Source organism: Neocloeon triangulifer, unplaced genomic scaffold, assembly GCF_031216515.1.
Source record: "Neocloeon triangulifer isolate White Clay Creek 2 clone unplaced genomic scaffold, ASM3121651v1 ptg000012l, whole genome shotgun sequence".
NCBI classification, from domain to species: domain Eukaryota; kingdom Metazoa; phylum Arthropoda; class Insecta; order Ephemeroptera; family Baetidae; genus Neocloeon; species Neocloeon triangulifer.
This window is the reverse complement of record NW_026775554.1, coordinates 12263304-12288473: the sequence shown is the minus strand read 5'-3', so window position 1 is coordinate 12288473 and position 25170 is coordinate 12263304. Positions and strand designations below refer to the sequence as shown.

The 25170-nt window shown below is 37.3% G+C and overlaps 2 protein-coding genes across 2 annotated transcripts; both read left to right on the top strand.

Annotated features, from left to right (window-relative positions):
- The first annotated feature begins 241 nt into the window (after positions 1-241).
- Positions 242-23339, top strand: LOC132196302 (EF-hand domain-containing family member C2-like). Its single transcript, XM_059618856.1, has 16 exons — positions 242-295; positions 353-517; positions 569-698; positions 838-1081; positions 1238-1710; positions 2048-2228; positions 2282-2415; positions 2469-2802; positions 2854-2964; positions 3020-3199; positions 3254-3353; positions 3419-3993; positions 4058-4197; positions 4298-4619; positions 22608-22685; positions 23275-23339. Exons 1-12 carry the CDS (start codon positions 242-244, stop codon positions 3530-3532), a joined length of 2220 nt encoding a protein of 739 aa, XP_059474839.1. The 3' UTR covers positions 3533-3993; positions 4058-4197; positions 4298-4619; positions 22608-22685; positions 23275-23339.
- LOC132196301 (voltage-dependent calcium channel gamma-5 subunit) lies at positions 9000-23809 on the top strand. The gene is made up of 4 exons (XM_059618855.1): positions 9000-9315; positions 22608-22685; positions 23275-23412; positions 23559-23809. The coding sequence occupies exons 1-4, from the start codon at positions 9000-9002 to the stop codon at positions 23807-23809; spliced, it is 783 nt and encodes a 260-aa protein (XP_059474838.1).
- Positions 23810-25170: the final 1361 nt, after the last annotated feature.

Genomic DNA, 25170 nt, shown 5'->3' with positions numbered 1-25170 from the left:
TTTACTGACACCTGCCGTCATTTTTCCGAAGCTTTCATTGTTGAGGCGCCAACTGGAGTCGAGCGGGTTGCATCGCAAGAAACAAGGAGCTTCATTTTCCTAGTCATTATGGACGTTACCATGGAGATAGTTTTATTGTTGTTTATTTTATTTACCAACAATCCAAATAAATATTCCTTTCTTCAAAATTTCATAAAAATTCACGAACGAATATTTTTTACCGCACCGCGCTTCTTCAATTATGTCCAAATTTAAAGATTATCCCGTTCTGCCTGGATACAAAGTGGACCCTCACGTGAGTGATAAATGTCTGAACTTTGAAAAAAATAAATTATATACAAAATTAATGCAGAAACAGAGCCAGCAAAAATTCAACAAATCTCAGCACTTTGGCGTTCGCAACGATGTTTGCATGCTGACTGACGTCGCAAGACCCAACCCTGACGGCACTTTAGTGGTCGCTGAAGGCCAAGTGCCACCTGGACCAAAGAACCACTGGCTTTACTTTGACAAACAGGTCTAAATTTTAAAATTAAACTGCCTCAGTGTAAATTTAATATTAAATTAGGTGTTGAAGTTTGACGCGGATTGCTTTGAGAAAAGCGGAAAGAAAAAGTCGTGCCAATTGTATTATTTTTTGGAGGATGACACAATTCAGGTGGTGGAGCCAAAGGTGACCAACAGCGGCTGTTTCCAAGGTAAAAATTGGAATAAGCAAAAAAACTTTTATTTAGTTCCAATACTAATTCAATTAAATATATTAGAAAATTTTAATTTATTTATTTATTCTTCATATTAATTGATTTTTAATAAAAAAAAATTATATGTATATTTCAGGAACTTTGATCCACCGGCACCGTGTGCCAATGCCCACCAAGTGGGAAAAGAACCGAGAAAATGTGGCGCAAATCAATTCGATGGCCGCGCACGGCAGCGGCTTTTACAGCGTCGCCTCCTTGAACGTCGGCAACACGCTTGACATTTACGGCCGTCGCTTCGTCCTCACCGGCTGCGACAGATTTACCCGACTATTGCTGGAGAAACTTGGACTCTCGGTACCTCAAGATAAGCCTCAGCTCAGGTAAAATTTTTCTTCCAAAATGAAAAGAGAAAATTTCTGATCATTTATTTGTTTTATAAAACTCAATTTAAATGAGAAAAATAATCAAAATGTTTAATTTCTTCAATTTATTATTAATTTGATAAAAAATTAATTTTATTGAAATATCATCTATAGGGCTGTTAAAGAGGAGGACAAAAAAGAAGTGGCTCCGAAAAGCACATCTGTGCCGGACGAAAGGCGGTTCTTGAAACTGGACGGGGTCGTCCTCAGTTTCAAAGGCTACTGGGACGACCGCGAGCATGAAGGCGGTCTTCTGCATAAGGTCACGCTGCTCTTCTACCTGGCCGACGACACCTTGGAGGTGTTGTTTGAAGACGGCGGCCGCATGGTCAAAAGGCAGTGTCTGCCCAAGAAGGAGGTGTCTGTCGACCTCGGCGCCCCTGACCAGCTGCCCATCCTCAACGTCATGAAGGGCAGACAGTTTCTCAAGGACGCCAGTCCTGCCGATGGCGCCTACCGGAAGATCGACTACGTCCGAGACCACGAGTTGTTCATTGGAGCCACTGTGAACGTGTACGGACGTCCGGTGGTGCTCGTTAGCTGCGACAAATTCACGCAAAAGTATTACAACGACCGATACGGAAAAGGTGATGAAAATTCAAAGCTGTACTAGTTTTTAATTTTTTTTACTGTGAAGTCACAATTTCTAAATCGAAATCATTTTCGCTTTAAAAGAATTAGTGTTTGGTTTAAATTTTTTTTAATTAAAAAAGTAAAAATATGATGCTTTTGTTGAGCCACCAATAAAGCAAGCAAGGAAATCTTAAAATTTAAAGAGATATAAGCATGTATTATATTATAATTATATAATATTTTTTTTTTAAATTTTATGAAATGCTTACATTTTTATTATTTACGCACATTAATTTTTAATTTTTTATTGAAAAATTCATGTCTGAATTAGATTTCAATATCAATTTTCAGAGGATTTTACTCCCTTGCCATACCCGCGCGACGAAACGCGAGAATCTGCCAAACATCCACCCAAGGGCCATTTGCCTCCCTACAATGGTTTTGGTTCGTACGAAGATTCGGCGGCCAACTGCAAGAGTTTCATCATGAAGGAAAGGCAGAAGGATCTCACCCAGTTTTTCACGAAAGACAGGTAATTTGAATAAAAATTAAATTAGAATATTCATTTATGTTTCTACAAAAAAGGCAAGGTTTGGAGAGTCACGTTTTGAGATTTGCTGCCAAACTAAAGGAGGGATGCGAAGTTCGCAAGTTTATCTTTTCCTATTACTTGAGCGACGACACCATTTCCATTCACGAGGTGTTCACTCCCAACACTGGTGAGCAGCTGCATTTAAAAATTTTGATATTACGATTAAATTTAAAAAAAAAGGCTACAAAGGTGGCAAGTTTTTGGAAAGAGGTGCCCTTTTCAAGCCTAACCAGGACATGCTCAATGTGGACGACAAACCCGAGCTGTACAGGGCCGACGACTTTTTTATCGGCGCGACAATTGTGGTCAACAAATTCGAGTTTGTCCTGCACGACGCTGACGACTACGCGCTCACCTACATGGAGACCAACTGCAGGGAGTTTCCCCTGAGCAACAGCAAACTGATTTTGGACAAAATGCGACCTCACCTCGGCACCAGGTACAAAGACATGGTCGCAGCTCTCATGGAAAACGACGACTACGGCCACGGAGCAGTTGCCACTCGGCACTTTCGGTAGAAATTTGCAATTTCACGTGGAAAAAAATTAAAGCTTAAAAAATTCAGGGATATTTTGGAAGCCCTCTTGCCTGAGGATTTCCTCACAGAACACGAGTACGTCACTTTGCTTCGCAGATACGCTGTGCCTGACGATCAGCCCCCCAATCATGCCTTGAGGTAAATTAATTTTGTTTTTAAATTGAAAAATAAGATTTTAAACTTATGCATTTAGGTCAAAAGTGCACTCGCTGTTGCAACGCCAGTTGTTCAAAGACATCGACCTTCTCAAAATTGAACTTATTGACCGAGATCACAGAAAAACGGGTTTCCTGGACAGGAACAACGCCTGGGCCGCTTGCCGCAGTCTACCCGTGCCTTTGCCTGTCGACCTATTGGCGAAAATATTTGACACGTGCCCTAGCTTCGTTTTTTAAGTTACGATCAAACTTATAATTTTTAATTTTAGAATAAAAACCAGCAGCAATGGGGACGTTGATTACCAGGACCTGTTGTGGTATTTGGACTGCGAAAACCAGCCGGCCAATTTGGAAATTCAAAATGAAGGGGTTTGATAAATATAATGTTAAGTTTTTTTTAGATAATAATTTGGTATCTTTTTTTTCTGATACAGGCTGTTGGTTTTATGTTTGCAAGGAAGCCCAGGAAGAGCAAAAACGAAGTGAGCTACAAGACGTTTTTGGAGGAACTGAGACTGGAAAACCAACACTTGAAGCAAATTTCATGAAGCGCAATAAAAATTTCATAAAATCTTCACTGGACGTGCGAGAAATTTTTTTTTAGTAAATATCAGTTTAAATCAAAATATTATATTTTATTTTATTGTTTAAATGTCAACTGTAATATTTATAGCTAGTTATATGAAACAAATTTTTTTTAATTACACGAAAAGATTTTGACACAATTACAATTTTCTGAAACGACTGGCAGATGTCAGAGGGTGCAATTTGGAGCGCCGGGAGGAGAATTTCTGCCTACTTTGAAATAACTGCAAGGGGTGGCTTAATTTGATGCAGTCACGCGATCCGCTACGTGTATTACTAGGAAACAAAAGGTAGTCGTCAAAAATGTAAACATTGTAGAAAATATGATTTGGGTGTGAACCAGAAGATCGTGAAAAGTGAAACATAATGATAGGAGGCCTCAGGAGGAGCGGGGTGAAGAAGTACTTTTACGACTCTTTAAGTGGTAGATCGTAAATCATTAATGTAGTTTTACGGAGTTAAGTTTCAAAACTTATTCACAATTAAAGGGCATAGAATATGGCAACGAGGAGAGATTTTCGAATTGATGAATTCCTATGAAAAACACAAATACTTATTTGGCGTCGTGTCTTCAGACGAGGACGTGTGGATTTTAATCGCCTCAAATTTGCAAGACCGAGGAATTGAGGTACATTAAATTTGGTGAAAAATTGGCTAAAAGATTGATTAGACAGTTGTGATCGCTCAACTTTAGTTTGCAGCCTAATCCTTTTCGTTTCTCATGTCAGGTGACAGCTCGGCAGGTGAGCGCCAAGTGGGCGCGCATGAGAGAGACGTTTAAGAAGATCGGTGAGGCGGAGTCGCTCGCAACAAAAGAGCTCCAAAAGCCTCTGAAGATGGTGTCCTTTGAAGCACCAGCCGGCTTTGCAGAGAATTTTTTTCTGTCCAAGCCCACCGCTGGCCAGAGTCGCCCACTCTTATCGCAATTGCGCACTCCCTCCCGTAAGTTGAGCCGTTCGGCCGTCGCTGCCACCAGACAGCTCGACGACTACGAGACACTCAAAACCATGTACAAACTAAGCCTGCTGAGGGATTAATGGCACGAGGATTGTGAGTAAAAGCACTTGGCCCATTAAATATATACAATGCAATTTTATATAAGTGAAATAATAAATTAGCCAGAACTTAATTTTTTAGCTTTCAACAAATGATTGAATTTGTGTGTATTACTTTAAAAAGCGAATTCTATTATTTAAAATTAGTTAATATTTATCTCTGACAACCAACTTTTATTAATGAATGATGATAATGATAATGTTTTGTTTAAAACAAAGTAGTAAAAGTTATTATAATTTAACAAAAATTGTTAATGTTTTTAACAATTTCCACTTGAAATCACTGTTGAAACATATTAATTTAGAAGAATAACAACTGTATGGATTTTTTTATTTCAATCAATATTGAAGAGTTGAAACGAGATAAAAAAAAAATTAGTTACGATGGGAATGGCAAAATATAAAAATTTTAAAAACCTGTTTGATCAGTTTAATTGTGCCCAAATAAGCTGTTCTTGAGAAAACAATGGCATTATATAAACCAAACTTTAATTAAAATTGGTGTAGTCGGCGCGGTGTGCGTCTTAATTAAATAATCCCCCGTGGGGAGCAAATCGAGAGGCGGTGTATGAGATGGTTCTACGGCAGCATTAGTGGAGCTCGTCGCACCAAAATAGAGACGCGGCACTCACTCTAGCAAGTTTTTGTTGCCATCGGAGAACGCTCGCTCGCTCACGCCCGCCTGCTCTGCTCTTCGTGTGTCTCTTTCTTTTGTGCCCAGGGAGTATTTCCGTAGCTATGGTCTCTCTCGAGCAGTAGAGCAGTTTAGTCACTTATTCCATCAAACGGCGCGCTCGACAAGCAAATTCACCTCTGCCATCGTCCTTTGCTCTTTGAGCCCCGCTTTGCTATGCAACACCGCCCCACAGACCCTAGTGGCATTTTTGAGCCTGTCCTTCTCCTCCGTTTCAACTGTTGATCCTGCCGCCAGCTTTGCATTATTTGAGCCTGCGGTGCGCCTCATACTGAGGAAGCAAAATAATGGAACACCTTTTCCTCTCACGCAATATTCTCACGCCCCGCAATATGTCCCAACGGCGAACAAATTCCCCAATCCCAAATTGCGCAGCCCATTTAACCCAGCTCCATAGAATTGAAAGTTTTGAATGATACCCTTTCTGCTCAATTTTTTTAATTTCTATTTTTTTTTTTTCGTATGACTTCAGTGTAGAATAAATAATATATCAATTGTGATCATAATCAGGCTAGTTTTTAGCTAATTTGAACATAATTTGAAAGGATTTGCGAGATCATCAAAATGTTATCAGAAATTCTTAATGAAAACATTTAAAAGAACAATTAATTAAAGGAACAATTATTACATAAACGATTATACAGTATAAATTATTTTATACTTTTTATGCTATTTCCTAGTTTTAAAAGCTTAAAAAGGAAAATAAACTGTTCATTAAATAGTAATGATTTAATTTTTTTACTGTAAAAGTAAATTTGATTTTTAAAATTTTATTTTACATTTCTTATAAGTATTAATGAAAATATCATTTTAGTAAAAATCATAATCAATTTAAAGTTTGCAGATTGAAATTTAAATTGAAGAAAAAAATTAACAGAAAATAGTATTAAAATTAGGCTTTTGAAGAAATGAACTGTATAAAGATTTTCGTTTGAAAAATAAAAACAAAACAAATCAATGAAAAAAAAACAAGCAAAAGATGTTTTTGGACACGTGTTTTGATTAAAAGAGGGTCCCGCAAGTGAAGTCCCACAGCACCGCTCCACTCTGTGTAAATTCGCTCCTAACGAAGCAAAAACAAACAAACTCTCGCTCCGCGGCAGGTTAATTTTGATGGCACGGAAAAAGAAAACAAATAAATTCGCGGGCCGCTATGAGAAGGAAGGAGGAGCGACGAAAAGAAATATAAATTCCGTGTCTCGGTTTTATTTTGGAGGCGGCCAGAAAAGCATCACAGAGCCGTGATTTATTCTCGCACACACAAAGTTTCGTGAAATTCTGCCCTCCTTTTCACGCCCGGCTAATTAACTTTCTCCAGATGCACGCGCGATTTTCAATTAATTCGACGCTCGCCCGCCTCCACGTGCTATTTCCAGACCGTCATACACACAGAGCGTACTCGCTCGCGCCTTTTCTTCTGTTCTCCCGCGGATTTATTGACCACCGAAATAGATCTTTCAATGGAGCAAGAGACGTTTTCGGGAAGAGCCTCCGATGAATCCCAAAACTTTTCTCCCTACGCAACTGCACCTCTTCCGAAAAAGTTTTTTCTCTCTCGGCTCACATTTAACCCTTACCACATGCACCGACACCAGGTTTTCAAATAAAATAAAAGTGGGACTGTCTATTTAGAGATAAATATAGAGGTGATGGATGGGGTGTCAGCGGTGGGCCAACATTTCAAACTGTGGACGTTTTTACTGGAAAAGGAGTGACGAAGACTTTATGTTGTTATTTCTATTAATTTATTTTTTAGGATTTCAATGATTCCAAAGGGATAAACCTGTTTTAATCTAATTTTGCGATTATTGGAACTTCAATTAACAGTTTAGTTATAAAACTAGCACAATTTAGTCCAATTGATACGCAGAATTTGACTTTTATTAAAATATAAATAAAAATTAAACACAATTTAAAAAAAAAAATTAATGCATGAATTTCTTATTAGCTTCATTTCCATAAATTTTGAATTTTTTTACTACACAATGATTTTATCCTTTGTTCAAAAAGGCTTCTTTTAAATATTTCAGCAGCTTTTGTTTCCACAAAAAATCAACGCAGACTTTAAAAAAAATTTGGAAAGACGAGACAAAGAGAAAATCTGACGAGTGCCGAGTCCGTCCGCGTGCTTTGTCGCCTAATCCATGGCAGTCGGTGGGTTAGAATGGAGGCAGGTGGGTTGGATTTGGTTTGTTTTGCACGGTGCCGTCGGAGTAGGGTGTAGTTTTACTACAAAGGGCGCAAATGGGTCCGACGATCTCGCACGCTGCGCCGCTAGGGCTGCCCTGCTTTGGCGGATGATGCAGCGAGCGAGCGAGCGCACGCTGCCTTTTTGCCTCGCTGTGTATGTGTACAATATATTGATCCGTTTCGGCTGGGCCGTGCACACCAAAAGCAAAATACGCGTGTAGCCCGCACGCCCAGCCGACGGAATAATACCACTCACTCCAGCGGCCCCTCTTAAAATGGTCGCGTCTCGTCAAATAAAACGTTCACTTTATGTCTTTTGAGTTATATTTGCTCCGAAATACAAACACGCCGAAATGTGATGGGTACTTCGATTTAATGTAAACTAAAGAGGAATAAAATGGAAAAGTGAAACACTGAGTGACTATTTGTTTATTTTGTTATTGAAGCAAAAATTTACGTACGATTTTCGGCTTTTTTATTTCAACTACGGTTTGCCTAAAATAAAATAATTTTGGAAAAGTAAAATCTTCTGTTTAACAACCAAAAAGTTTTTAAAAATGGATAAATGTAACAGTAAAATTTTTTATGAGAATGTATAGTTGAAAATTTTTGAAAATGATAAATCTCTTTGTCTCTCAATATCTGCATATTTTATTTATATAAAAAAAATTGTCTGCGAAAATTCCCAAGACAAGTAATGGAAATTTAGGTAATTATATTTTCTGTCAATCCATCCTTAAATAAAATGAATAAAAAAAACAAAAATTTATGAGCATTAGAAGGGAGAATGTTTTTCTTACTTAATAATCTGTTTGTTGAGAGTTGAGAGGAAGTTAAATACGACAAGTATCCATCCATAGACTATTGACTATAGTTTGTACGTTCATCGTAAGTGAAAGTTTGCAACTTTGTTTTCCATAAGTCTAATGTAAAGTTAAAGGTCACGCAGTTCCATGATTTTAATTTACAAACTGGATATGTCGGTGTCTACTTGAAAGTTATTCTTCTCAAATTTAAAGATACTTTTTGAACAAAAAAAAATTAGCAAATTTGCTTACAAAAAGACATGAAAACCAAAGATTTATTCTACACTGCGTCTCTTCCATTTTGGCAAAGACCATTTTCTTCTTAAATTTTCATTCTCATCAAACGGCGCAAAAAACAGTTCCTCTTGCGGTTAGCCTCAAGAAATTCAATTTGCCAGATAAGGATGAAACCGCAACTCGCGTGAGTTGGTTTGCATGGAAATGAGGAGCCGTACAGGGGATAAGACTTGAGGGCGCAACGGAATTCCAGAGGGCCGACGTTGGTTCTTCGCAGGCGCCCCTCTCGGCGGGTCGTCGGGCGGGCGGGCGGGCGGGCGAGCGATCGGGGGTCGCGCGCGCGGCGGCGGCAGGAGGGGCGCCGCAGCCTCAATCGGGGTGCAGACGGCCGCTCGAGCGGATGCCGTGTTGTTGATCGTGCGGCACCCACGTGGTGTCCGACCGCAGGATGGCCGAGAGCGAGGCGGGCGACGCCAAGGGCCACGGCCGCGCGGCCAGGATGAAGCGCCGCATGCAGGCCGTCTACGAACAGGTCATGTTCGAACGGCGCGTTCTGCTCGGCTGCACGGCGGCCGTCGGCCTCTGCGTCTTCCTCTGGATCGTGGCCGTCAGCACCGACCACTGGTTCACGCTGACGGCGCCTACCGACGCCGGCGTCTTCATCAACGAGACCAAACGCTTTTTCCTCACCAGCCACTCGGGTCTCTGGAGGATATGCAGGACCTCCTATGGAAACGTTTCCGACGTTGAGAACACCATGTTAAGTGAGTGCCTGATCGTTTTAATGATCTAATTTTAATTTAAAGTTATAAAAAAAGTAAATCTGAGGTATTAAATACATCAGATTTTGATTAAGTAGGGAAAACTATTAAAAATGTCCATTTGGAAGAGAAAGAGCGATGATTTTAAGATTGTAAATCTCCATCAAATATTTTATTTCCTTTTGAAGTTTGGATATCAAGCATATCTCAATGAATAATTATCTTCACATTTTATTTTTTGTTTGGTTTTACTTACGATAAAAAAAGTAATTTCCTAAAAAATATTTTGCTGCGTAAATTATTTATGAGCTTCCTCCTTGAGAGTTCAGAGAATTTGGTAAATAGCAGGATATCGTTTTTTCTGTATAAAATTACAACATTACTTATGATACAAACAATCTAATTCTTCCATCGAGGAACAGCTAGTTTTCGTTTTCTCAACATAAATTAACCTATCAAAACATTGAATATTAAGTTTTCATGGCTGTTTGCTTTTGTTTCATTGTCAAAATATAAAAGCTTTCAAAGCTTTCAAAATTATACTTAAAAACTGAACTAGCTGATTCTCTCAGGCTTGATGCGGTCGACAGCAAAAGAAGAGGAGTCAATCATTCAAAATAATTTCACAGTATATCAATAAAATTAAATTAAATTTTACAAACTATCAAGCGTAAATACTAAAAATTCTATCAAACTCAAAACAATGAGCTCGAATCTACAAGAGCAATTTTTTATCTTAAAATATTCAGGAAAATATTGCTTTCAAAAAGAGAGAAAATTCAAATGTTTTTAATCTTATTTAACTTACTCTATATTTGCAAATTTTCTTGGAAATATTTTGTCTTCACTATTTTAATCACATGACAAATCTGGGTTCGAAGGTAGTATTTTGTAAGCATTCAAAACTATTTTATAAATTATTTTTGTATGTGCCATGTATAGTTCTCGTTTACGTGTTAAGCTCTCCACAATAAAGCCGTAGCAAATTAATTAAGGCTGTTACAATAAGCTTGCGCGTACCACCAGGAGCACCTCCACCGGCCGTTATAATTTTTTGTGCGAACGTTCGACGGCAGTTTCACGCCAAAAATTGCCGGGATCGATTCCGCTCTATCTGCAAACATGATGTAGCATTCCCTCGGGTGAGCAGAAACAATTTATGAAGCCAAATCCCAGCTCGGGTCGCGCGCGCCAGAGAAAGAAAAAGCTGCCGGCCCTGGAAAATTCAGCTCGCGGAACGGATCCGCGCTGCACTGCCACTTTTAGTTGGAAATATACGGCCTTGTCCCCCCGAACAGGAACCGCTATTGTTTCTCTCGGGCAAAAATAGACCGGAGGAAATAATAAAACGTGAGTGACGAGCGTGTCCGACGAGTTTTCGCGGAAAAGGTACGCTGCCTTGCTTTTATTAGATAACGTCGACTGATATGGAGTTAGGCAATTCGCCCGTCAGGAAGGTCTTGCGTGTTGCATAGCGATGGTTTGCGGGGGCGATTCTGAATTCTGAACACTGCAGATGTTCCAAGATCATACATGTAAGGATAAAAATTCATCAGTCTCATTAATAAAAACTTTTTGAAATGGGAAATGACATCAAACGACAAAATTTTAACTTTTAAAATAATAAACTGCCAATTAAAAATGAGATTTATTTATTTGTTATTAAATTTTTTTTTAATCTTTGTAGGAGGATAAATTTCATCTTTATGAAATGTTTGAGCATATTATAAAAAAGTAGTTAAAAAAATTATTTAAAATGTTTTACTTAATCTGATGAAAGTAGCAAAATAAAAATTATTGTATTGTAAATATCGACAAAGGGAAAGCAAATGCTCATTTTTTAATTTAAATTTCCATTACCAGGCACCACCCAAAAGTCAAAGGCCAATCGGGACCAATATAAAATTGATATTGACCAACAAGCGAAATGCGCAAATGAACCTGTTGATATCTATATTCACCATATCGCGGCATAAACGCAGAAATATTTCCACATCGTGAAGCACGCAATTTAATTTACCAAATACGACCGCAGAAAACAGTGGTGTTGAGGAGGAGCTTTTTGTATCTCCTCTCTTTGTTTAACGCACTTCATATTTCCGAGCGGCTTAATTAAAAAAATATGATGAAAAATGCGGTACATTTTGTTGAGTAATATAATTACGCTGTGCGCGATCGAGATAAATACTTGAGCTACACAATACATAAAAAATACAAAAAATTCAGCAGCGCATTCTTATAATTGCAAAGAGCTGCCGGGAATCAATAATAAAGGGGGCTTCCTCGCTTTCGCGGCTTCAGACACGCGGAAATTTGCACCAGCAGCTAAATGCACGGGAAAAACATTCAAAAGCCAGAGAGATTTCGCATTTTTTTTTAATATCATTGAGAGGGTAGTGCGTGTGCTGCTGTTTCATTTTGAATCACATTTCGAAGAGCGACGGCACCGTATGTTTAGCTGCGCATTTTTTCTCTTTGCTTTTCGGCGACGCACAATGAAATTGAAGCTCGGCGCGGAAATAATGAAAAAGCGGCGTGAAAGCGATTCGGATTTCGTGTCGTGAAATCAAATACTCTCTCTTGTTGTGTGGCGAATCGAAAACATTTGCATCTGAATGCTGACGGCGAAACGAATGTTGTGGTAATACAAAAAAAAAATTGTTTGCCACTTCAAAGCGTTCGATTGCGGATATTTATGGCGGTAGCAAACATAGCTATTGTTTAATAAAAGGGAAATGGAAATTGGAAATTGGATTAAATTCAATCCCGCGTCGCATATGAATAACCAATTTGTGTCAAAAAACAGAAGTTTTGCCCAGATATATAGCAAGCAAGTTAGTATATATTAATGTTCAGTTAATGATTTTTTATATAACACACAATTTATAGCCTCTTAAGAGCTTTAAACGTTTTTATTGATCTATAATTATTTTCAGTTTATAATTCATATTGTTTAATTCGTTTAATTGGTTAAATTACAAATAACTCCAAAAGTGAAAATGAAAACGCAGACGTGTATTCCAAATGACGAAACATCTGAGCACATTTTATAAAAATTTAAACTCAAGAAGAAATTTTTGAAGACCAAAACATCCCAGGACTTAAATAACGTTTTTAATAGAAAATAAATTTTGTGGCTAAACAGGAACATGGATCATAATTGAAAATTATTAGTATTTTTTTTTTTTCAAATTTTCCAACCCAATTAAAAACAACATCTAAAAGGTTTAACTTGACAAAGGAGATCAATGACACGAATTGTGGAAAGAAAGGGTTAAACCGCTAAAAATAGTCGCCTTGGAGATAATGAACTTTGTCTCCCTCGTTCTATATATTCCGGAGACGTCCCGCTTTTGAATCTCGGCCAAGGAGTGAGTGTGTATGTTTTTTCTTGTTCGGCGCGTCGCCGCGGTCCGAGCACATTGACACAAGGGGTGCATTGTCTGAAGGGTGGGTCACGTCGGCCCAAGGTGGATGAAGGCAGAAGAAAGGCGCGAGGGCTGCTCGTGCTAAACGCTCACGGCCGGCGGGCGAGCGCGCGCTCTCTCTTGAATAATAAAATATTGATCTGTGTGGAGCTGCTTTTTGCCGAAAGAGACAAAGTACCTTTTGCTCAGTGCTCTTTCTTCCAGGCACGGATTAAAAGATGTGAAGCAAGATTGCGCTCGGCAAGTTCAGGACGTTGTGCAACTTGGAGAGGTGGCCTAAGGCGGAATAATTAGTGTGTGCTTTTGAGCTCACAGGAATTTGTCCCGAAGCGGGCAAATATTTGAGGCCGTCGAATAATTTAACACAAGACCGCGCGCGTTTGATGCTCAAAATCCTCTGATCCCAGGCCGTCTTAGGCCCAGTTTGATCAGCGTTGAGTGAAATTACGGAGAATTATCGTAAAATTAATTACTTTTAACAGAAGTTCGGAACAGTTGGAAAGATCAAATTTTAACGCTGCAATAATACAGACACGCCGCAAAACTTTCACAGTTCAAAACTTGAAGCAGATTTGTTATAGTGGCGTAGCTAAAACTTTTGCCTCATTAGACATGAGCCAACTTGCTATATTCTCTTATCATGTGTTCTGTATGCAGACCAAAGATGTTACAAAGTATAAGAGCAGATTTCTTTTTGCTCCATCTGTTGCATGGATTGAGCCGAATTTCTTAGAAAAATATTTAACGTGAAAAGAAACACAGTGATCAAATCTTTTCAACAAGTCAAATAAAAATAGAAATAAATAATAGTCGGTGGATAAAAGTTTTGCAATTGTCATTGAAAAATTTAGTTACGCATGAAATTCTCATAAAAATACTAGGATATATTGCAGTAATGGGTTGTATGAAGCTTTAATTGATAAAGAGAGTATGTTGAAATGATTAATTCTCAATGGCAATTTGAATTTATTAGAAACGGAATTAATATTCAAAAAGTAAATAAAGATAGGATAAAGGTTAACTGAGTGAACTCATTAACAGTCAATAGCCACCAAAGCAGCCATGCTGTTTGCATATGATAGTGGATCTAATCAGAGTTAGGAAAATATGTGGTGATCCAGTATCAACAGATTTACTATATTTGAATTAAAGAAGAACGATTAATATATTGTAAATGAAAATTGATACTCTTATTTCAAAATAATTTTTCCTGATGTATGATTATCATCAATTCCCGTGATACTGAATAATCATACTGTATTTGGACATAAATTAATTCTATTAATGTCATTCTTGAATAATATATATATTAAGCGGCTTTTGATCATCAAAATTCGTCCAATATTAAGTTAAATTTTCCAACATTTTATTTCGAAATGTTAAATTTTTAAATTTTTTTGAATTTTTTACTACACAAGTAATTACCACAAAGGCCTTTTTATTATCTCTTGTGGATGATTGTAATTTTAAAAATGTTGCACATTTGAATAATAAAGAGTGGAGTAGCAGCGCAATTAATTTTCAGCGAAGCACTCGCGCACACATTGTGAGCCCACTTTACTTTACACGCAATTAAGCGGAGATGAAGAGCTCATTTGCATACTTTAATTTGCGCAGCGCTCCGAAATTGAGGAACGGGTGGAGGGAAAGGCATCAGGATTCGAACAGGGTGCCAAAGGGGGAGGGGGTATAATATTTCAGTCGGCGTGCACAGGGAATATCTCGCGATTGACTCATTGGGAAAAGGAGAAAGGGTTGCGCGACGTTTTCTATTGTTAGAGGCTCTTTCTTTCTTTCTTTCTTTTCTCTCGGCCGTCGAAGGGAGGAGAGAAGATTTTTGAGAGAGAGAAAGAAAGAGAGTCCATCGGCCGCACACGGCAGTGTTCGTGTTGCTGCTCTTTCTTCTTCTCGCAGCTGTGCAGCCAACATGTACGATCTAATTTAGACAGCCGCAAGGGCTGCCCCTAGGCACAATGCCCAGGCAGGACCCGACCCCGAATCTTCTCTTTCTCTCGATAGCAACGCGAATCCAACGAAAAGTTCACCCGCGCATACAAGCACTGCTGCTTCCCGCCGACTATGCGAAAAATCGCTAAAAGCCGAAAAACGCGCTCTTCTGCTGGTCGGTTAATTAATGGGCATGAAATGCGAATTAGAGCGGAAGAAAAAAAAGAGTGGATTTCAAAATTTCACAAGAGCTTAACTTTGTGTGCTAGAATAAATACTCGTTGGCTTTGTTGACCTCTAATTGGCTAATTTTTAAATTAATGAATTCATATTAAAAATAATAATACAAATAAATTTATTTTCAATTGTTTTGGAGATTATTTTGGAGATTAAATTATTAATAACTAAAAACAAGATATATTATCTATTAGATAATAAAAACTTTTTGTTAATAAATAATAGTTTTAATCTAAAAGATCAGATACAATTTTCATGGATCAAAGCATAATTATTTATTTATTTATAGTAATTTATTTTGCTACTTTTAAATTCTGATTTTTTTTAAATTCTTAAATTTCAAGAACTAGATCAAGAATTAAATAAATTCAATAAACAATTTAAAAAAAGAATTACCTCAATTAAATTTCAAGTAGTTAATTTTTATAGCATAAATAAATTATACATGTTATATATTTGCAAGGTTTTCCACCCTTCAAGTCTTTCTTTACCTACTTAGTTAAAAAGTCTTCTGACGTATAACTTATCTCTTGTATTTATTTCGCAACGGCACGATCTTCTCCTATAAATGCAGAATCCAAATAATATCCCACCAGTCGTGTCTTTGAGTTTGTTTACCTTGCGCTCTTTTATTGCTCCATCCGATCTCCCTCGCATAACAACTAAGTCTAGCATTCTCGCCATTATGAAATTTTCCACCGAATAAAAGCGAGCGAGCGAATTTAATGGGTCGGAGTTAATTTGGTTAATAGTCGAGCAGTGTGCACCGAATTAAAAAAAAGATAACACAGGAGATGGAGTAGGATCAGAGAGAGGAGAGAAAAACTCGTCCGCGCGCGCTTTGTTTTTTTATTTCTGGACCTGTGGATTCTTTTATTTTTAACCACCTCATCGTCTGCGGCTCGTTTATTTGTCCGCTTCGAATTGATGAGTCCAATGTTCAAGTGGCAAATGTCCCTATTTGAATTATATAGACCGTGAAATAAACTATTTTTAAATGATATATAATATTATTTTTCTTGGCGCCTCAATGAAGATTTTTATATATATTTTTTTTTGCCGGTGTTGATCCAGAAAACGAAAAAATTTTCAGTATATTTAATGGGTTTTGCGGTAGAAAAATTTTTCTCTCTGTTGAATATTAATTTTTTTTCAATCAAAAGAACCGCATTGAAAACTTTGTGTGTAAATTTTGTACTAATAAAATTCAACTCCACAATTTAAAAAAAATCTGATTATAAAATTAATCGTATCTAAAAATAGAACAACATGGAAATCATGCAGAAGTAAAAATTCCTGTTCTCGGCGTAGATACAACGCTTGAGAAATTTTTTCTCGCGTTTATTTGAATTAAAATTCCGCGGATTTGGCAGGTCATACTATCGAGGTCAATGGAGAAGCGGCAAATTTCACGGCGCACAGGAGTTGATTGGAATCGGCGGCGTGTTGCCAGGAGCCAGTTCCGTGTTCGCGCTGTGCAGGCGGCGGCGGCGGCATTGATGCTTTTTGTTTTCGCGAATTGGCACGGCTCGTTTTTACTAATCAGCTCCAGGACAAATATCGATCAGTTGGCACAGCCTCGTTCACCGACGCCGCCTTGTTTTATGAGATGATGCAGTTCCACTTTCCAAGCGCGTATAAAAATATACAACTGACTGCATTTGCCTTCGATCGCGAGAGCATTGCAATTTTGCACAAATTACATCAGTGAAGTCGTTACTCATTTATGATGTTTTTTTTCCGCATTGAACTAAACGAGAGGAAATAAATTGAATGCCAACATGAAATATTTTAATTTCTTATTAATTATACGTATATTTAAAAATAGTGATGCTTTTTTTAGATAACTTTTTTGATGAAATTTGTCATCTTCAAAGCGATAATTTTATTATAAGACGACGTATAAAATATCACAAGGAGATAAAAAATCTAGATATTACATTATCATGAATCCTACAGATCAGTTTTTAGTACCAATGAATTCTATTAATTTTCAAAAATTGTGGAAAATTTTATAAATTTATTATCACTTTTGATTTTGAAGAAATTTTGGCCTTTTCAGAGGAATTCAGATTTGAGCCATTTCCGTCATTATATGATTCGTAAAAAAACCGTCGGAACCATTTTAAAAATCTTGTAATGTTTTGATTAAGAAAAAAGTTGTTTCATTCAACTGTGAATCTCATATTGCGGGTGAGATCAGAATTCGTGAATTCTATTTTAGACCGCTTCGTCATCCTTGTGTGATCTTCATCTGTATGAATAGTTTGGTGTGTGGGTGCGTAGTAGTACTACAAAGCCCTGCCAATGGCTTAAGAAAAATCAAGAAATCAAGGTTAAACTCGAACACCTCAACTCGCACACACACTTTTTCGCAAAAGTTTGACGCGAATTTATTTGGCCTTTGAAATGGTGGCCAGCGATTGAAGTAAGTCCATCATCAGCGTGATTTTATAGAGCGCAGAAGTCGCAGTGGTCGTCCATCAACCGAGCCTTTTGAACTTTTGAAAGAGAAATCGACTTGCTGAGAACAACTTCTTTGCAAGAACAATCCTTCGGGCTAATAAAACCCGCCGCTTTATTAGCGGACGTGTTCTGAAATGCGAGCTCTTGTGAGCCGAAGGGCTGTAAAACGTAAATTTAAATTGGAGATGCCGCACAAGGAAACGCGCGTTGTCTACAGCAGTAAACTCTGTTTTACTACACAATGCGTTCGCCTTGGCAGGAATTAATTACTAATATTAAAAAATTCGCAAAAAAAAAATCAATGGAAACAAACTACTGCATTGCAGATAAACATCTTTCAGGGGTCACTCAGATTCATACAAATCCATTTTCCATTTATCTTTAAAATTGTAAAATCGAGGTCAATTATTTAGTCTACTGCATAATGACGAATAGAAGGGTTGTCGTAATTATAGGAAAGGCGATACTTTTGTGCCAGTTTGGTCCTGACGGTGCGTGTTTTTGACTCTCACGGTGTGTTATGTCACGTCGACTGTTCAGGCTTTTAGTTTGCGTTGAGATGCGGCTTCAGAAATAACATTCGTCCATGCCAATCACAACAATCGCTCGGAAAACACTTAGTCCGTCACGTGAATGTGAAGATGCGCCCAAAATTGTTCTCCGCAATTATTAGACAAGAAATCTGATGACATGCTTTTTAATTTTGAATGCAGTTCGTTTATACAATAGACGTGAGGGGTTAAGTAAATAATTTTTCGAGTTATAACTAGGTAAATTTTGATGATTTTTTACGAAGTTCTAATTTTATAGACATCTTTTGGCCCTTTGGAAAGGATAGATTTTTCCAGAGGACTTAAAGATTTGTACTTTTAATTTTTTTTGCCTATGTGCGTTTTTTTCTATTGCGGCGCCAAAATATTTCCTCGTGCCAAATGTCCATTTAAAAGTTAAATTTCATCTCTTTGAAATTAGCAGCACTTTTGCTGTACCTCATGTGAATTTTGAACGCCTCCTCTTTGAAAGCGTTTTCATTCGACCTGTAGCGCACAGGCAAAAGAATTAATTATTAAAATTTACAGGCCGTGAACAGGCAACCGCATGTGTGAGTGTGTTGCTCTTTCCTCTCACCTCCGGTACATATCCGTGCACCACTTTGGGAAAAGGTCAAAGGCACCTCGTATTAAATAAAACATGAAACTTTCACGAAAAGCTCCATTAACAGAAAAGTGCTCTAGGCATAAAATTCAACAACTTCCCTTTCAACTTAATTACTGGTGATTTTTTTTTAAAGATCAGAACGGGAGGAAAATGTTGATTACTATTATTCGTCCATAATTATATTTCTCTAATAAATCTTCTAGAGAAAGTCATATAATATTAACTCATCACAAACAATAGTGAATGTAATAGAGAAAAGTGAATCCATCATGATAGATGCCGAGGGCAGCAATAATTGAGTTCTTTATCTTCTATCAATGCAGCTCTTTGACGTGCATCGCATTTGCAACGGGGATGTTCGGAGCCATATTGAAATTGTAGGAATGGAAAATTGCACCGGCAGCAAAGCAACAATGCAAGCCAGATTGTTATCTGGTAAAAATTTCAACTGCACTGAATGGATGCGCTCCCCGACTTGATGAGGTTCGGATTATCTAGGTCATTCGGTCATCATCCCTGCGCCGCGCGTTTTATTCTCGCTTGGATTCGCACACGTTCTGATAATAGGGTTCACATTAAATATTAATTCCTCTCCACATTCCGGAATTCCACATTGAATTAATATTTTTTTTTTTAATATTGCTGATTTCCAATATTTTACAAGGTTTTAAATATACCAGTAATTTTAATACTTTTTATTCATAAAACAAATTTTTTTCTGATATCCCAAAATATTAAAAAAATTATATATTTAATAATTTTTGTGTATTCAGTTATATTAACAATCTTATTTGAACTAAAAAATGAACGGAATCGGATTTTCTAGAAAATTACTCGCAAGCTAAAATTGGATGAAAATATCCCTCTTGCTAGAGTTGAGCAAGATTCTGAAAGTCAGTCTCGGTTTTAAGCGCAAAACAAAGGAATTCGCAACTGGCCGTGCGCCAGCCTCGAATCGAAGCGGCCAATTTGTGCGCGTCCACAGCACCTCTTGCCCCGGTCTGCGTGTGTTATTACTCGTGTCACATAAAAGAACATTTATTAGCCGCTGAAACCGGACGATAATGCTGCATTGTAGGGCCTCGCTCGCTCGTTCACTCCACTGTATGTTTCCATTACTGGTAAATAGACGCGCAGTAATGAGAGGTTGTGCAGGGCAATTTTAATTGTCGTTTATACAGAAGCACGGCCCTGGGCGTAATTTACTCTAATTATGTGAAAATTGACCGCTTTTGAACCGCCCATTTCGTTATTTTACAACACGACACAAAGGAGCAAAATTCTGCCCTTCAATTAGAGCTGAACAATGTGCAAGACTTTAATATTGAAAATAAGCTGCCGAGTAAAACTTTCCTAATTATTTAGTGAGTGCAGAGATAATTGTTCTGAGTTTGAAATAAGATGTGAACATTAGAAAAGCCAATTTGGCTGAAAACTTGTCCTAAGTAAATTTAGGACTTTGTCATCATATAGGTTACAAAGGGAAACTGTATTAAAATTTAATATATTGACTTTTATATAAAAAATTAATAAAATTTAATTTATTTTAAAAACGTGTTAACTTTTTTACTTTGTTTTTATGATCTTTTGATAAATGTGGCATCCGTTTGACATTTACATACTTGTTAAAAGTTTGTAATTTGTTAAATAGCGATACCACTTCAATATTTATCTACACCATCCCTTACTAATTCTGAAAAAATTTTGCCCTCGTAAAACCCCGATCGGAAGCAGCAACCAAGAGCAGCAACAATAAAAATGAAAAATCCCTTTTGGAATGTCTGAATACGATGTGACAGCGGACTGCATACAAGGATTTCCTGCAACCAGCGCAGCTCAAGCGAAGTGCATGTTGCATAACTTTAACCTACTTGGATGGATAATGCTGCAGAGGAAAAGTTGGGTTTACTGGAAGTGATGGCTGGGCAGCGCGGAACCTTGAGGCAAATCGGACTTGCCAGTTTTCCGAGTGAGCTGCTATATCTGCAACTTACACACGCGGATTATGTCACGCCACACGACTTGCGCAAAGTTTCCAAGGCGCAAAACTCCGCTTTCTACTATTTTGTCTTACGCGTTTTAATCAAACTTTCTTCTTAACAGGACTTATCCGCACAAACTCAATTAATTAACAGGATTTCTTGGGTGAAAACTTTTACGAATAGAAGTTTTTCAATTAAATCAAAGCTCTAATTGACACTTTCCTAATCGGGCCGATATTGATGTGCGAAATTTGAGCATATAAAGAGGTGTCGATGTCAATCGCTGCCGCTTTTTCGATCCATCCTCCTTCCACGCAGCGGGAAGTGATTTTTTCTCTTTTAATTCGGCAGCCTCTCCAGAAAGGAGGCCATTAGGGAACTCTTTCAGAGTGTGGCGCGCGTTGAGTGGCCAACAAAGGCAACAGGTCCCTTACCCTCTCGGCTGCGGCACAATTGTCACCATGGTTACCAGTCGCTTCAATGGCGAGATTCGCGATTTCAGGGGAAATGCGACAGCCCTCGAAACTCACACCTCGCGTATATTTGCAAACTGGGTCGCCGAAAAATAAATGCTTCAAAATTGTTGCGTACATTTATTAAAACTGAGAGGAAACAATTTTTAAAGGGAACACCACCTCTCAGGAAATGGAGAGCTTTGTTGTTGATATAAATACGGAAATGTAGCCAATTTTCCAATGAAAATATATAATTTTAATTAACAAGTCTTATTTCAAGTGATGAAAGCATACAACTCATAAAGCTAAAAATAAGATCAAATGCAAACATGGGAAAGTAAATTTAAAAAGGAAATTAATATTGGAAAATTTAAAAGTATAATTAATGAGTGTAAATTTATAATGAATTTTTTTTTCTCTATCGTATTTTGTTATTTTTCTCTCGTGTAATATATCAAAATTTGTAATATTGAATTTATATATGATATACTTGGGCAGAGAATAAAGGGTGAACGCATAAATAAATATTTAATTGAAACCAAAATTTATAAACTTTTTTTCTTTTAGCAATTAAATGGGTTAAAGAATTTAATTTTTGCAAATGATATGCTTGAAGAATAACTTTTCTCTTAGGTATTATTATTTCAATCAAAATTCTCTTTAATTTATGTTTAAAAACTCTCCATTGATGAGCATTTTGCGGTTGCCACATGAAATAAAATTAATAAATACAAAGTATAAAAGCATCTTTGATCTATTTTTATATTGTGAGTGTGTGTTTTCTCTTGTTCTCGGAAGCAAACAGAAGAAAGAATTTCTTCTCAAAGAGAAACAGCAAATCTAAGCAATTTTTTCATAGACTTGTTTTGTTTGGTCCCAGTTAAATTTTATATTTCAACCGTACAATGTGTTTTGGCAACGGCACGAGTTCAGCTGGAGGCTTTCGAGGCGTTGGCCAGGGGTGCAAAGAGCACGCTTTTTTGTCCGAAAGAATCTGGCCTTGCTCCAAAAAGGCTTTCCTCTCGCGAATAATGATAACCATTATGATTGTCACCTACATTACTCACAGCGAGAGGTATTTTTCTCGTCTCTCTCCCGCTAGCAATAACCCAAATGAACAGAGGAACTTTTATGAGCGCGAGCGGTGTTTAAAGCTCTGCTCCACCCTGGAAATGGCGTTGTTTGTTTTTATTTTCGAACCATGGCTTTCATTATACGCAAAAGTGACGGCCGCCGGCGAGTGCCAGTTGAAGTTCGCGCGGTCTGAGCTGATATTAATGATGTTTGGCGTCTCGTTCGTTTGGAAAACATTCAACGTGCCGAGTGATGCTGGTTGAAAATGCTGGGCGCTAAAAAGTTTTTGCAACATTCACTAATTTGTGTTACACTTCATGTAAAATTATTTCAAATGTCTTTCAAATAAATTTTCCCTCTCACAATCAATTTATAGCTAAATGCGTAGAGTGCAAGCAATTAAATTATTTTGTTTATTAAAGACTCTTAATTTCATCGACTTCAGCAATTAAAAATAATTTCATTTTTTTCCAATTGAACAAAAAAAATGACATTTTTTGACTGATAATGAAGTTTTTTCTTAATATATTTTACTTCTTTTGTTACAGCAAAGTGCAGATATCAAGAATTCTTCCCAAGCGACCATAAAATAACGGTGGACCACACCGTCGATCACGGCAGTCTGAGTAAGTAATGCAGGAGAGATGAAACTTTCCATAACAAAAACGCGTTGATTGTCTTTCACCTGAAGTGAACCGTATTATTCACGGCTTGCTGCGCTCGCCAACTCCGAAAAGTTGCCAAAGAATTTTCCCGTCAACCTTTTTGCTCCGTTTTGCCTTTTTCTCATTTTCAGTCGGTGAGAAACAGAGCGTAAAATTATTTTGCCTCGGAGGCGAGTAATAGGCAACCCGCCGGAGGAAAGGCTTGCGCTGCTGCTCCTTCACTCGCATTAAAAAATTCGTGTGCTTTTGTGAAATAAATGCGTGTCTGTCTGTCTGTCCCCTTGACATGTCTTGCTCAGGATGTAACGAGTCTAATAGCATTTTCAACCAACCCACCAACTTCAGGACGCAGAAAAGCAAAATGTTTTGCATAGGTAAATTAGTCTGTAACATTTGTGTAGGGTTAGCGAGTAGATTAAAATTGAGATCCGTTGTGAATTTGTGAAAAACTAACATTAAAATCATATTGCACAAAACCCCCGTCCAAACATTATCATCAATTTCTTATGAATTTAAAATAATTTAGAAAAAAATATTTTAATTATTGCAGACTACAGCCGGACTGAGGTGTCATTTGCCATCATCAGTCTATTTTTGATGGTCATGGGATTCTTCTTCTCACTTTATACTTTCCAAAACCCAAGATACATGTTCAAGCGTCTGGCTGGGGGTATCCACTTTATCACAGGTTAGTATAAATAAATTTAAATTACTCTTTTTTAAATGAAGAAAATAAAAAATAATAAGCATTGAAAATATTAAATTATTTAATGCAATTTTTTCCTTAATTGATATTTGTTTATAGATAATATATGTAAAAAAACTGTTTCATAGGTGGCTCAGTTCTGGTGGTGATTGAGGTGCTGATCAGCTCGATCGACTACGAACGGGTGCACCTGCACTTTGTTCACCCCAAGGGGGTGGTAGTTAGCTACGGCTGGTCATTTGCACTGGCCTGGCTGGTTTTCCTGGTGCTGTTTGTATCAGGGTGCGCCTTCATGATTTTCTCCCGCAAGCGCAAGGGCAACAAGGCGCCCAACGACGAGATGGCCATGGCCGACGAGCCCACCATCATCGGGCGGTGAAACAAATTTTGAAGAAGGAAAAAATAATGAGAACTATTTCTCTTGTTCCAACCGTCGTACTTCCCTCGATTGTGTTACACTTCTTATAATTATTAAGTTGTCTCTAAAGAATTTTTTTTTAATATCTTGAAAAATGTGTACAAAGATGTAAATATGTGCGACTTTTTTATTTTAAGGCTTGCAATATTTTTTACCCTGTCTTAAATTGTTTAAACTGTGAGCATGGACCTACTGAGGGAACTAGCGCTATAGAAAAATTAATTTTTGCAGGCCTAATTGTGTGCAGAGTCATGATATTTTTAATATTTAACACTCAAACACGAGGCAAGGGTTGACATGGCCTAAATAAATTTAATGTGCAATATCCGAAGATAATATAAATAATAAATCTTTATTCGAATCTATGTGAACAAAGTAAATTATTCTATAGAATAAGAAGTAGTCTCTTTAAAATTGTAAATGGCCTCTTGTGATCGTCTCACCTGTTCGCTGTCCCTTGACTATGCAAAGAAAAAAGATATTTTAAAACTAACTGAATGTGTTCATTTGATTGTGAGAATTTTTACTACTGCGTTGAGTGAGTCATCCTGCTTCTACTTGGTTTCACCGCCTTGTGACTGGAATTGCTAATGTCTCTCTACCCACATGTGTATGTTCTTTTCGTCGGCGGCTTTTCATAAAGACACTAGTCTCTTAATTGGTTTGTAACTTTTTTGCCTTAACTATTTCCTTTCTCTTTCAAATTTTAATTGTTCTCGTAACAAACTCATCACTCATGGTTTCACAGATCATCATCCTTTTTGTACTTTTATGTTTAGCTCTTAAGTTTTGACACACATTTTAATCTCAATATATTATGCTCTTCAGGGCTGTTAATAAAATAATGTATTGCGAAAAAGATTCATGCGGGTTACACAACTCGCCTTTCCTTGTCCTATTTTGGATTTCTAAGTGTATTTTTCTTGACCACGAAAGGCAAATTCGGACCTTCAAAAAAGAAGAAACCAAATTCAATACTGTTTAAAACGCTATAACTTTTCTTGTCACTGTTTATGCTCGCTAGATACGACCTTTGGTATTATAGTTCATAGCTAAAATTTCGCCTATAATGTCCACAAAATTAAATATTGTAAATTTTGAAATTCATAATAAAAATATATCTTCCAAACCACTAGCATTGATAATTTATGAATGGTTAAACTGTAATTATTATAAAAATCCCATAAGCTTGTAAATATCCCCCAATATTATTTAATTTTATTGCAAAAATAATTTAATTTCAAGTACCCTTGAGCGTCTCTCAGATTAGAACCACAACAAGAAAGTAAAGTGTTTACAATTGTGCTATCAAATGAATAGTC

What these genes read in the sequence shown, in the direction of transcription:
- LOC132196302 (XM_059618856.1), top strand. Translation starts at nt 242, where the DNA reads ATGTCCAAATTTAAAGATTATCCCGTTCTGCCTGGATACAAAGTGGAC. An exon ending in CAACAGCGGCTGTTTCCAAG is followed by an intron (nt 699 to 837) that starts GTAAAAATTGGA and finishes TGTATATTTCAG; the next exon opens with GAACTTTGATCCACCGGCAC. An exon ending in CAACGACCGATACGGAAAAG is followed by an intron (nt 1,711 to 2,047) that starts GTGATGAAAATT and finishes ATCAATTTTCAG; the next exon opens with AGGATTTTACTCCCTTGCCA.
- LOC132196301 (XM_059618855.1), top strand. Translation starts at nt 9,000, where the DNA reads ATGGCCGAGAGCGAGGCGGGCGACGCCAAGGGCCACGGCCGCGCGGCC. An exon ending in CGTTGAGAACACCATGTTAA is followed by an intron (nt 9,316 to 22,607) that starts GTGAGTGCCTGA and finishes CTTTTGTTACAG; the next exon opens with CAAAGTGCAGATATCAAGAA. An exon ending in CGTCGATCACGGCAGTCTGA is followed by an intron (nt 22,686 to 23,274) that starts GTAAGTAATGCA and finishes TAATTATTGCAG; the next exon opens with ACTACAGCCGGACTGAGGTG.